Source organism: Staurois parvus, unplaced genomic scaffold (genome assembly GCF_062004578.1).
Source record: "Staurois parvus isolate SC_StPar_1 unplaced genomic scaffold, SC_StPar_1.0 ptg000988l, whole genome shotgun sequence".
Classification (NCBI taxonomy): Eukaryota; Metazoa; Chordata; class Amphibia; order Anura; family Ranidae; genus Staurois; species Staurois parvus.
In genome coordinates, this window is record NW_028318784.1 from 54120 (window position 1) to 66537 (window position 12418).

The 12418-nt window shown below is 38.2% G+C and overlaps 1 protein-coding gene across 2 annotated transcripts in view; it reads right to left on the bottom strand.

The window, feature by feature from the left end:
* Positions 1 to 12418, bottom strand: part of JAM2 (junctional adhesion molecule 2) — a 138430-nt gene that overhangs the window by 29348 nt on the left and 96664 nt on the right. For both annotated transcript variants that reach the window (XM_089657366.1, XM_089657365.1), the window contains exon 5: positions 1722 to 1921. In XM_089657366.1, coding sequence (XP_089513492.1) covers positions 1722 to 1921 — 200 coding nt within the window. The remainder of the gene's footprint in view (positions 1 to 1721; positions 1922 to 12418) is intronic.

Here is a 12418-nt window from a genome sequence, read left to right on the forward strand (position 1 = left end):
AAAGCATTGAGACATAGATGGATGGGTAAGTTTTCTCGGAATATTAAAAATGAATTCAAGTGATAGTAAACTTAGTTTAAAAAAAAATTGCTAACAGGTAGGGTATTTATGACAGAAGAGATCCAGCAGTCTCTTCTGTCATCAAAGCTTCCCCCTGCCTGTCAGGCTTCATGTACACTGAGCTGCGCATGTGCAGCTCATGGTACAATTACGACCCCGATCTTGGCCATGGCAATGTCACTCCCATGCACTTGCATCATCGTTGCCCACCCAAGGCACAGAGCCTGGAAAGAAGACTGGGCAAAGATCGAAGTACCCGGGGCCAGCCAGATACATTACCAGGCAGAGCTGGAGGGTTTTTTTGGCAGGCATGTCTGTCATAATGTCCTAATATGTAGTTCATTCTATGGGTGGCTATTGGCACCACCCAGCTCAACAAACGCCAATTTTGGGTGGCCAAACAGTTCTTGCATCCAAGCAGGTGCAGTCATAAAAATTATTTCAGCTAGTGTGCAGAAACTTGCTGTAAAGACAAAGATTACAAGCACTTGTTTTATCAGCGGAATTGAAAATTAGATAACGATCTTTGAAGGAACATGTAAGCCAGTTTAGAGCCTACAATGTGGTCCTCTAATGTTTAAAGTGTGGCCCTGCAATCATTGATTTGCAATGGGGCCTTTAATAATAGTAATCTTTAGCAGTCTCATGCAACATGTTCCTAGTCTCTGACTGTCTCCTACAGCAATACTTCAGTCTCCAACCATTCCTATAAAACAGTCTTAGACCATTTCTTCCAGCAAGTCTTCAGTCTATTGCCGTGTTCCTGATTTCATATGGGGCCTCATTTGAGGTTCCCAATACCTTGTAAGTTGACAACCACTGGTCTACACCCTCAAGTTCTGCACACATCATCAGATGGACAGGGTTCTTTTGGAGCCTAAATCTGAAGGGGTAGGGATATGTTAGGCTAAATTGTAATGAGCAGTAGCCCACCTGACACAAGACCTCCCTTTTCGTGGTAGCCAGCTCCCACCAATGTTTTGACAATGAGTGTTAACACAAGCACTCAGGTGGGCTGTAAAACAAACTAACCAACACATAATGTCAGACTCTATTATAGTAGTCACAGGTGCAGAAGCAGACTGACCATTTGGAAACTCGGGCACTGCCCGAGGGCCTGGGGTCAGTAGGGGGCGCCATGAGATGCCACTGGTACCTTTTTCATAGGCTTTTTTGAGTTTGGGCAAGGACACAGGGGCCCCATGATCCCCTATTGCCCGGGGGCCCCATGAGTTGTCAGTCCGCCCCTGCACAGGTGGACAGAGCTTGGAACACAGCTCCCACCAATGTTTTGCCAATATCCCTGATAAGTATACAAAACACTAGTGGGTAAGTCCGCATGAAAGCACCTACCGAAGGCTATCATTTCTGTTAAAGGAAAACTGATCCTTAGACCATAAAAAAACAGGCATCGACACAAAGGGGGTTATTTACTAAAGCTGGAGCGTGCAAAGTTAGGCTCACTTCTGCATAAAAACCAATCAGCTTCTCACTCCAGCTTGTTCAATTAAGCTTTGGCAATAAAACCTGGAAGATGATTGGTTTCTGTGCAAAAGTGAGCCTGATTTTGCACTCTCCAGCTTTAGTAAATAAAACGGAAAATGTCTGCCTCCGTTTTTTATTGTAGACAGTTAAAAATTTGAAGATGCAAATCCGCTTACCAGAGTGCCTGTGGCCTTATCCAACTTATAAGTCACATTGGCAGACCTGGCGTTTGGGATTTGGTTATCCAAAGGTAAACCATCTTTAAACCACCGATATTCGGAAGCTGGGTTCCCTTCCTTCTCCCGACATTTCAGTTCGACAGCGCTGCCACTAATAGCAGAGTTGGGAATATCGCACACTGGAGTGCTTGGGGCCACTGTGGAAGAAAACATTGGCATTACTTAAAGAGACACCAAACTCTGGTTTAAAAAAAATCTTTTCAAGTATGTTAACCCAAAAGTACTCTCAGCCTCCTGTTAGAAAATGCCTACATCTGTGCTCCATGGTCCCATGGTATATAGGAACATAGCCATCCTCTCTTGCTTGCTCACGAAATGTATTATGGAATTTGTAGTGCGCGTAGAGCAGTGTACATGGCCAACAAGCACTTCCAAATAAACAAAAGTGAGGGGGGAAAAGGACAGGTTTGGAAGGTCACAGAGGACATTACAAGGGGGCAAAAAACACAGAAAGAAATGATTTCCTGAAAAATAGATTACAGGGCCATTGATTAGTGAGTCTGTATAAATACATTTGGAGAATAAGCATATTCTTTAGAGTCACTTTAAATTTTTCCACATTCCCCTCCAGGAAATCACACTTTCTTTTGTGACAGAAATATAAAGTAAGGCTCAATTCATTCTGCTGCGACCCCAAAGTTGTGTGACTTCCAGTGTGACTTTTCATTGTGACTTGTTTGCGACTTCAATGCGACTTTCATGTTTTGTGACTTTGACTTAAAAAACCCTTGCAGCCAGAGTTGCAAAGATAAGACAAGTATAGGACTAGCTTGTGACTTTTGTGGTTTTACAGTGCAGTCTATGACACTCATGTTGCACCAAAGACGCAGAAAAGTAGTGCAGGAAAAAAGGTGCTTTGCCACTGCAACTTGAGTTGCAGCAATGAAGACAGCACCCATTGAAATGAATGTGTGAATATGTATATATATATATATATATATATATATATATATATTTATATATATATATATATATATATATATATATATACAGTGGGGATCGAAAGTTTGGGCACCCCAGCTAAAAATTTGTATTAATGTGCATAAAGAAGCCAAGGAAAGATGGAAAAATCTCCAAAAGGCATCAAATTACAGATTAGACATTCTTATAATATGTCAACAAAAGTTAGATTTTATTTCCATCATTTACACTTTCAAAATAACAGAAAACAAAAAAATGACGTCTGCAAAAGTTTAGGCACCCTGCAGAATTTATAGCATGCACTGCCCCCTTTGCAAAGCTGAGACATGCCAATGTCATGGATTGTTCTCAATCATCGTCTGGGGAGACCAGGTGATGTCAATCTCGAAGGTTTTAAATGCCCAGACTCATCTGACCTTGTCCCAACAATCAGCACCATGGGTTCTTCTAAGTAGTTGTCTAGAAAACTGAAACTGAAAATAGTTGACGCTCACAAAGCTGCAGAAGGCTATAAGAAGATAGCAAAGCGTTTTCAGATGTCAATATCCTCTGTTCGGAATGTAATTAAGAAATGGCAGTCATCAGGAACAGTGGAAGTTAAAGCAAGATCTGGAAGACCAAGAAAAATATCAGACAGAACAGCTTGCAGGATTGTGAGCAAAACAATTCAAAACCCACGTTTGACTGCACGATCCCTCCAGAAAGATCTGGCAGACACTGCAGTTGTGGTACACTATTCCACTATAAAGAGATACTTGTACAAATATGGTCTTCATGGAAGAGTCATCAGAAGAAAACATCTTCTACGTCCTCACCACAAAAATCATCGTTTGAACTTTGCAAATGAACATACAGACGCGCCTGATACATTTTGGAAACAAGTTCTGTGGACCGATGAGGTTAAAATTGAACTTTTTGACCGGAATGAGCAAAGGTACGTTTGGAGAAGAAGGGGCACAGAATTTAATGAAAAAAACCTCTGTCCAACTGTTAAGCATGGGGTTGGATCAATCGTGCTTTGGGGTTGTGTTGCAGCCAGTGGCACAGGGAACATCTCACGAGTAGAAGGAAAAATGGATTCAATAAAATTTCAGCAAATTTTGGATGGTAACTTGATGCCATCTGTGAAAAAGCTGAAGTTAAAGAGAGGATGGCTTCTACAAATGGATAATGATCCTAAATACACCTCGAAATCCACGGGGGATTACATCAAGAGGCGTAAACTGAAGGTTTTGCCATGGCCTTCACAATCTCCTGACCTCAACATAATTGAAAATCTATGGATAGACCTTAAAAGAGCAGTGCGTGACAGACAGCCCAGAAATCTCAAAGAACTGGAAGACTTTTATAAGGAAGAATGGGCAAAGATACCTCTAACAAGAATTGAAAGACTCTTGGCTGGCTACAAAAAGCGTTTACAAGCTGTGATACTTGCCAAAGGGGGCAGTACAAGATATTAACTCTGCAGGGTGCCCACACTTTTGCAGACACCATTTTTTTGTTTTCTGTTATTTTGAAAGTGTAAATGATGGAAATAAAATCTAACTTTTGTTGACATATTATAAGAATGTCTAATCTGTAATTTGATGCCTTTTGGAGATTTTTCCATCTTTCTTGGCTTCTTTAAGCACATTAATACAAATTTTTAGCTGGGGTGCCCAAACTTTCGATCCCCACTGTATATACACACACACACACTATATTGACAAAAAAAAGTATTGGGACAACCCTCCAAATTATTGGATTCAGTTGTTCCAATCACCTCCATGGCCACAGTTGCATAAAATCAAGCACCTAGGCATGCAGACTGCTTCTACAAGCATTTGTGAAAGAATGGGTTGCTCTCAGAAGCTCAGTGAATTCAAGCGTGGTACTGTGATAGATTGCCACTTGTGCAATAAGTCCATTCGTGAAATTGCCTTGCTACTAAATATTCAACGGTCAACTGTTAGTGGTATTATAACAAAGTGGAAGCAACTGGAAACAACAGATACTCAGCTACGAAGTGGTGGGCCACGTAAAGTGACAGAGCGGGGTCAGTGCAGGCGTCCCAATACGTTTGGCAATATAGTGTATATATATATTTTTTGTATTTTATTCTTTTCCTTTGGATTACAATTCCCCTTTAAGGATTACAGGAACATCTAATTCCATTGAAAAATGAATTTGATGGCTTGATGAGTCTTTTTTCCCAGCCTGATTAAGTAGATAAAGGCAGCAGCTATATTTTATTCTAGACGTGCAGGTTACCTGGCTGCTAGCCCTGCATGAAGCCCAATATGGCTGACTCTGCTATGTGTCTGAGATGGATGTACTTTAAATCTGCACTCCTTTGCATTATTCTAAAATATTACATTATGTTCTGCAATCTGCCATGTATTTTTCTTCCTAAGTAAGAAAGAGAGGTGATTTCCTCTGTGGAGCAAGTGCCAGCATTTCCATTATTTAATGAAGTGCTCTTTTACGTGATATCTTCTGGATGAGTCACTTGTACAGAAAGCAGATTCTTGGTTATTAGTGTATTGTTAGACAATTAGCAGGAAGCTGGGTTGGTGTAAAATGGCCCTCGGACAAATCTGCTTAAGAAACATGTTTATGTATAAAGCTAGCGTAATAAGCCAACAGTGTGCTCAGCACAGTTCAGAGATCTGCGGGGGTGGACATTTCACACTGCACACCTCATTTCCTGTAACTGCAGTTTGGCTTTCATTCTGTATGCTAACCTAATTCCAGCACATCAGAGATGTGAGTTTTATAGAAAACCATTCTTCTGGCAGAGAGGCAGAAAGAAATGTCTTCTATACGATAAATTGCAATTTCACTCTAACAGGCTTATGGAAAGCAATGCTTGGTAAGGGTAGCACATTTTTGTTTTCCCTAACTGTCCATGAATGTAAAAATTACAAGCAATTGAATTATGTACTGATTCTGTCAATTAATGTGAAATTCTAGCTTCTTTAAGAAAAACAAATAACTTCCAGCTCAACGAAGGTACATAATAAGTCAAACAGATTTCTTTCTTTTGGCTGTGTATACACTGAGCACAGGACATGGCACAATACTGAATTTAACATGGGAAAACGCACACTTAAAAATTAGATATCAATTGCATATCAGGTATCATGTAGCTAAAAATTTAAACAAAAACTATATTGTACAAATTTTTTTCTTTAAATCACAAATAATCAAATGCACAGGAATACCCGAATAAAATATTCAGATAATCTCAGCAAGTAGTCAAATAACTCAAACTATCAAGAAACTATCATAAATCAATCTTCTGTGCTAAAGAACTATAAACATATATATAAAAGTGAATTGATAAAACTAAAATGATTATTTAAAATTATATATAATCCAAAACAAAAGTCCAAATAAATCAGTCCACAAGATGATCACCACTGAGAAAGACTTGTGCAGAATGAGTGAATACGTAAATATATGTGAAGTGCCCCCTCTCAGGTGTGCACTCACCAAAAGGTGTTGCCAGGATTTAAGTCTTGCTGTGTTGTTCCTGCTGTACAGTATGGAGTATTAGGAGGAGGAATTTGTATACTGGAGTTCAAGAGCACCTGTCCTGGGATTCTTGTTTTTCAAGATATAAGGAGATTAAAACATCACAGTGATCTGATTCATCTCTTGAAAATCGTCTGTTAAAGCCTAGTGTGCCCACCATGAAAGTGGGAGGCAACACCTTTTGGTGAGTGCACACCTGAGAGGGGGGCACTTCACATATATTTAGGTATTCACTCATTTTGCACAAGTATTTCTCACATGGTGATCGTCTTGTGGACTGATTTATTTGGCCTTTTCTTTTGGATTATATATAATTTTAAATAATCATTTTAATTTTATCAATTCACTTTTATATATATTTTTATAGTTCTTTTGCACAGAAGATTGATTTATGCACCACCTAAATACTTGCTAGAGTGTTTTTGCTTGATGATTTGTTTACTTTTTAAAGTGGCAGCATAGTTTATATGGTTACATACAGATATTATTCAATAGTGATAGGTATCACTCATTTATATATTCAGCGCAGTTTGTTGGTTATACACCTTCATCACTTTTATATTCTGCAAATAACTCAAACTACCCACAAAATATAGGGAAATTCAGTTTGGAAAGAGCTTAGAACATTCCCAAAAAAGACAAAAAAATCTTTGATGCAAAAACTATGTTGTACAAAAATATTTACAAAATCATGAAAAATCAAATTTCCAGGACTATCCAAATAAAATATTCAAATAATCTCCACAAATAGTCAAATAAAACTACTTTAATAATATAATATAGCAGAAATAATTTTAGAAAAAGCTTAGGGCATTCCTAAAACAGGCAAAAAATCTTTGACGCAAAAATTTCATTGTACAAAAATAGTGCCAAATCTCGAATAATGAAATTTGGAGGACAACTGAAATAAGATATTCAACTAATCTCCACAAATAATCCAAAAATTCCAACTACCCAGATAATATGATAAAAGAGAATTAATTTTAGACTTTGGAAAATTTCAGAAATAGACAAAAATATTACAAAATCACAAATCAAATTCCCAGGACTACCCAGATAAAATACCTAAAAAAAAAAAAAATATATATATATATATATAGGTAAATATTTTATCCAGGTAGTCCTGGGAATTTGATGTTTTATTTTTGTAAATTTTTTTGTCCATTTTTGGAATGTCCTAAAGTTTTTCTAAATACATTTATCTGCATAAAAGTACCACTACAAAAGGTACAATTTTTAAGGAAGATAGCCTGCTAAAGAACATAGCACAGCTTGTCTTGTGCTGCTACAAAGTGTTAATGAACTGGGACCTTCAATTCACATTTAAACTAAGTATACCAGTGGCATCCATAATTCATACAGCCTGCATTTGTAATATGTTCTTAGGCTGTATACATGTGTCACAGGCAACAAATGAACAAAGAGAGAATTGAAATCATAGTAATAGGGAATCAAACAGTTGTCATAACACCGAAAAGATAACTTTGCCAGAAAATCATGGATGACTGCTAAAATGGAAGAGTAAGTTTTAATAACAATGCATTACAAAAATATTTCAATGGCAAACATCAACATATAGCGTGGGTTTCCTCTGGGTACTCTGGTTTCCTCCCACACTCCAAAGACATGCTGGCAGGGTAAATGGATCCTGTCTAAATTGGCCCTAGTATGTATATGTATGAATGTGAGTTAGGGACCTTAGGTTGTACGCTCCTTGAGGGCAGGGCCTGATATGAATGTACAATATATAAATTGACAAAATTTAAAATTGGCTATAAAAGTGCCTGTAATAAACAGAATAATAAATAGTATTGTAAGGAGGACACACTGCCAGCTGGTGTTGGCAGTAGTAAACCATGCAGAAGCAGGGACAGCCAGGACCAGTCCAAGCAGGTTTGTCCTGAACTCTTATTCAGTAAGGCAGCAAACAAATAATCTTCAGTGCAGTAGGCTTTGTATGGCAAAACTACAACATAAAACAAACATACTGTAACATCTGCTCACCGAATCCACTAACTAAACTCATGATCAGGTCATGACAAGCAAGGTGTCTCATAATGGGTTCCCCAAGCAAACAGGCAGAACATGTACGCTTTTAGTGTTTTTCCAGCACTCAGCTTTCATTTCTCACAAAAGAGAGAGTGAGACAGGAAGCAAGGAAAAAAGGAAGGAAGGAAGAAAAGGAAGGAAAGAAAGAAAAGGAAAGAAAGGACAGAAATGAAAGGAAAGAAAGGAAAGGAAAGAAAGAAAAAAAAGAAAGAAAGGAAATAATCCCTGATCAGTCAGTCCTGATTATCAGTCAGTCCACATATATATATATATATATATATATATATATATATATATATATATAAAGGCTGTGGATGGACAGCTGAGACTAATAATGTCTGGTTATCAGGTACGATTTGGACCTAGGCATGGCGTCTTTATTCCAGCCAAAGCTCTACCAAGCCTCCAGGCTCCATGACCCAAACAGAGCTTATTAAGACTCTAAGAAAACAAAAAGTTTGTTTTCTTTACATTAATCTTAAACCTTGGAGCCAATCAACATCTGTATGTGGGAAACCTAAATGACACATACACACCATTGTCAATTCTGCCAGCCAGTGCCTCACAATACATTGTATATTTTGGTGCCAGCAATCCAGTTTATGCCTACAGCCCACAAAATGTACATCCACAATTGGGAGATTGCAGCAGGGATTGATTTAAATTGAAGGGGAAACCTAATAATATAAGCAATTAAATGCAATCTGTAGGCTTTGTGTAAATATTACCATGAAATTGGTTATCCTGTATATACGAGTATTCGTATATCAAAAATGTTACAGATTTGTGCATTATAACAAATGTTAAATTGCATATCAGGTATCATGTGACCAAAAGATTGTGTAATTCTTGAAGTGAGAACAGGTCCCTTTTCCATAATGCAAAAATTTTGTTGATAATTATTACCCAAGCTGTACATTATCTTTCATACAAATCATGTTTTCATCATCATATGCCTCTTTCCTTCACCAGGGACATGAAAGCATTTGCATAAGGAGAGGCAGCCTTTAAACCCTTCACAGCACCCCTTAATTGTAGGAAATAAGGAAAGGCTACGTAGCTCAAAACTGTTGCCTTCTGTAACTTACTGGGAAACAAAAAACTACACTTAAGTGCTGATATATATATATATATATATATATATATATATATATATATATATATATACATACACACACTTCTATACTGTATGTGTACATCTCCATGTAAAAGAAAAGAAATCTCAGCATTATGTATTAGTAGAATAGAATGTCCATTATTTACACTTTGTTAAAAAAAAGCTGTTTTTCCTGGATAGAAAACAAAATGGAAACTGGCCAATAGAAGGAATATAAACAAATCTAATTCTGAGTGATTTGTCTTGTAAATGCAGCAGCCAGCCATGCAAAGTCTGCAGATGATACATTTCTACTTAATCAGACAGAAAGAATCCAAATTCAATTAATTTTTAAAAGTGCAGTATAAAATAAACATTTTTTTTAGTGGTTTGGATTTGTCACCAGATAAATCTCCTACAATTACTGGGTTTGCTGCATAGAACAGGATTTAGCTACACTCCAGCCTTAGCTGGGGCCACATGCTCGGTCTTTATTTCTGAGGCACCATAGTTATTAATATTTTGTGATCTGATATTCTTCACTTACCTATGCAGCATGGCCTTATTCATTTTCTTTCCTCTGATAAGCATATAAAATCATTTGTAAACCCCCCACCCCCTGTAAGTACGTCTGCCTTTGTATTTCTGGCCTCACAGCTGACCCCAGCAATGCAGTTTTGTCTCTGATCCCCCATGGGATTCATTCAAATAAATTCAGGATGTGATGATGCTGCAGAATTATCAAAGTCTGAGTGGGAAAGAACCCACAAGGGGGTGGAGACATGATCATGGTACTGGGGGTCAAAAGATTTAATAAATAACATCATGGCTAGAGTTTAATTTGAATTGGTGGCCAGACTATTGACATTTTTAGCATTTATGTATATATTCGTAACAAGCACAAGCACAACAAGCACAAGCCCTCACTGACCTCTGTAGCTATTTACACTGTGGAGCAATCCATTTTCAAAACTTACTGCAGAAATAGGGAAGCTGTTCAAATTATATCCTTAGCTCATTTCCCCTTGCTTCTCCCACTTAGCAATGCCACAGCAGCTCAGCACTCTTGCTTCTCCCCTCCCAACTGTAACTCAGCAGCTCAGCTCGACCAGCTCCTTCCTCCAACAGTGTCTCAGCAGCTCAAGTCAACCTGCTTCCCCCAACCAGCTATAACTTAGCTGCCCCTGCTCCTCCTTCAAGCAGTAACCCAGCAGCTTAGCTAAAGCAGTAACCCAGCAGCTTAGCTCACCCTGCTCCCTCTACCAAAATGTATTCAGCAGCTAAATTCCCCCAGTTCCTCCCTCCCAATAGTGACTCAGCAGTCTTCTAACCTTTAACATAAACACAGGTGGAGTTGAGCTGCAGACTTACAAATTCAGTGCTTCTGTTGTAAATTTGATCATGAATTGTTTAACAGTGCCTGCAGCTACAGAGATTAGCCTAGGTATAGCCTTGGCATAAGTTACTTAAAAAAAGAGGAATTTTTTAGTGCATTCAAACATCATTTGGACACAACTTCATTAAGCCTGGTCCTTCATCACCTTTCATTCTGTAGGAAAGAGCTTGGCCAGGTTGAAAAAGCTACAGATGAGTAAGCAGGTAGTTAGGATTATATTGGTTATGACTGGCACATGCAAAGTGCCAAGTAGAATCTGACATCATCTCCTTGGGGATGTATATTCTTAGCAAGCAGGTGATCTGGTGTCCTCCAACAACCCTTGATATACCAGTAGGTTAGTTGGCTCTGGTCGTGTTTTTGGTGCCAGTTTCCGAGTGCTCTCTGAAAAGCAAGCTGCGGCCTGAAAGTTCCATTCAAACCACCGCACTGCACACCCGCCAACCAAACATATCCATACGGAGCTATTCAGTTCAGTATACTCTATTGGAGCTGGTGCACAGATGGCACTTAGCAGGGGTCAAAACTGCCTGCCAATCATCCAGTTTAAGTGACCTATTTGAACAAGCCCCCACAGTCACAACAGCTGAGCATAATGTGTGTTTGTATGACAGATGTAGATAAAACAGTCTGGAACCTGCTTCAAAGATAGGGACTTGTGTATACAGTCTATACAGAATACATCCATACTTTAATTACTATTCAAGTACTATTCAGTTTCTGCAATACCAAAAAATATACAAGCCTAGAGATAATTGTTATAGCTTTCTGTCACCAACAGATGCAAAAAGCATATGACCAGAACATGGAAGTCTATACAATAGCCAATCAGAATTCCAAGAGAGGGATGTAATTTGGAACAGGAAAGTGGAAAATGGTTAAAACAGATGAAAACTGTGAGAACACTAAGTTGTGTATATATAACAAATTCACACAGCAATTTGCCCAGTGAAAGTACATGTACACAGGCTATATCCTGTACTATTCAAAGGTAAATCATTGATTTTAAATCTCACAATTTTCATCCCCATTTTGCCCATTAGATGGAGCTATTATAGGAAATTCCTACCATACTTAATTCCATCTAGTGGGCATATGCAGTTATTTCAATTTAAAATCATTTATTTACATTCGAACAGCACAGGATATAGCCTATTTACATTTACCTTTTGCCCCATTTGCACAGAAGCAATGTACATGCACGTTCCCTGGTATGCAAATAATTTTTTTTAGAAATACATCTGTATGTATAAACATGTTTCCCCTAGAAATAACTGGGGTCATGATTGTAAATAAACAAAACTGGAAGAGGGAGTATGTAGTTAAAGGTTCTTCATTATCATAAAGGTTTTTAAAAAATAAAAAAAAGTATATATTCTCAAAAAATGTCTTTACATGCACAGTAAAGTTCATATCTTGCAAGGTCCCAAATCCTGTACATAGGCGGCCTGCATACACCAATTGCTTGTACAAGCCTGGCTAAATGCTGACTTTATACTCTGTGTTACTATAGTGTTTTCCTCCTGCCCTTTGGAATGTCAGCACAGCAGGCCGCTGTTAGTGCAGCCACAACATGAACCAGCAGGAAGCTAGAAGATGAACAATGGAGCTGGAACCAAAATCCTCTGAGCATAATCAGCCCTAAAATTGTAAGTC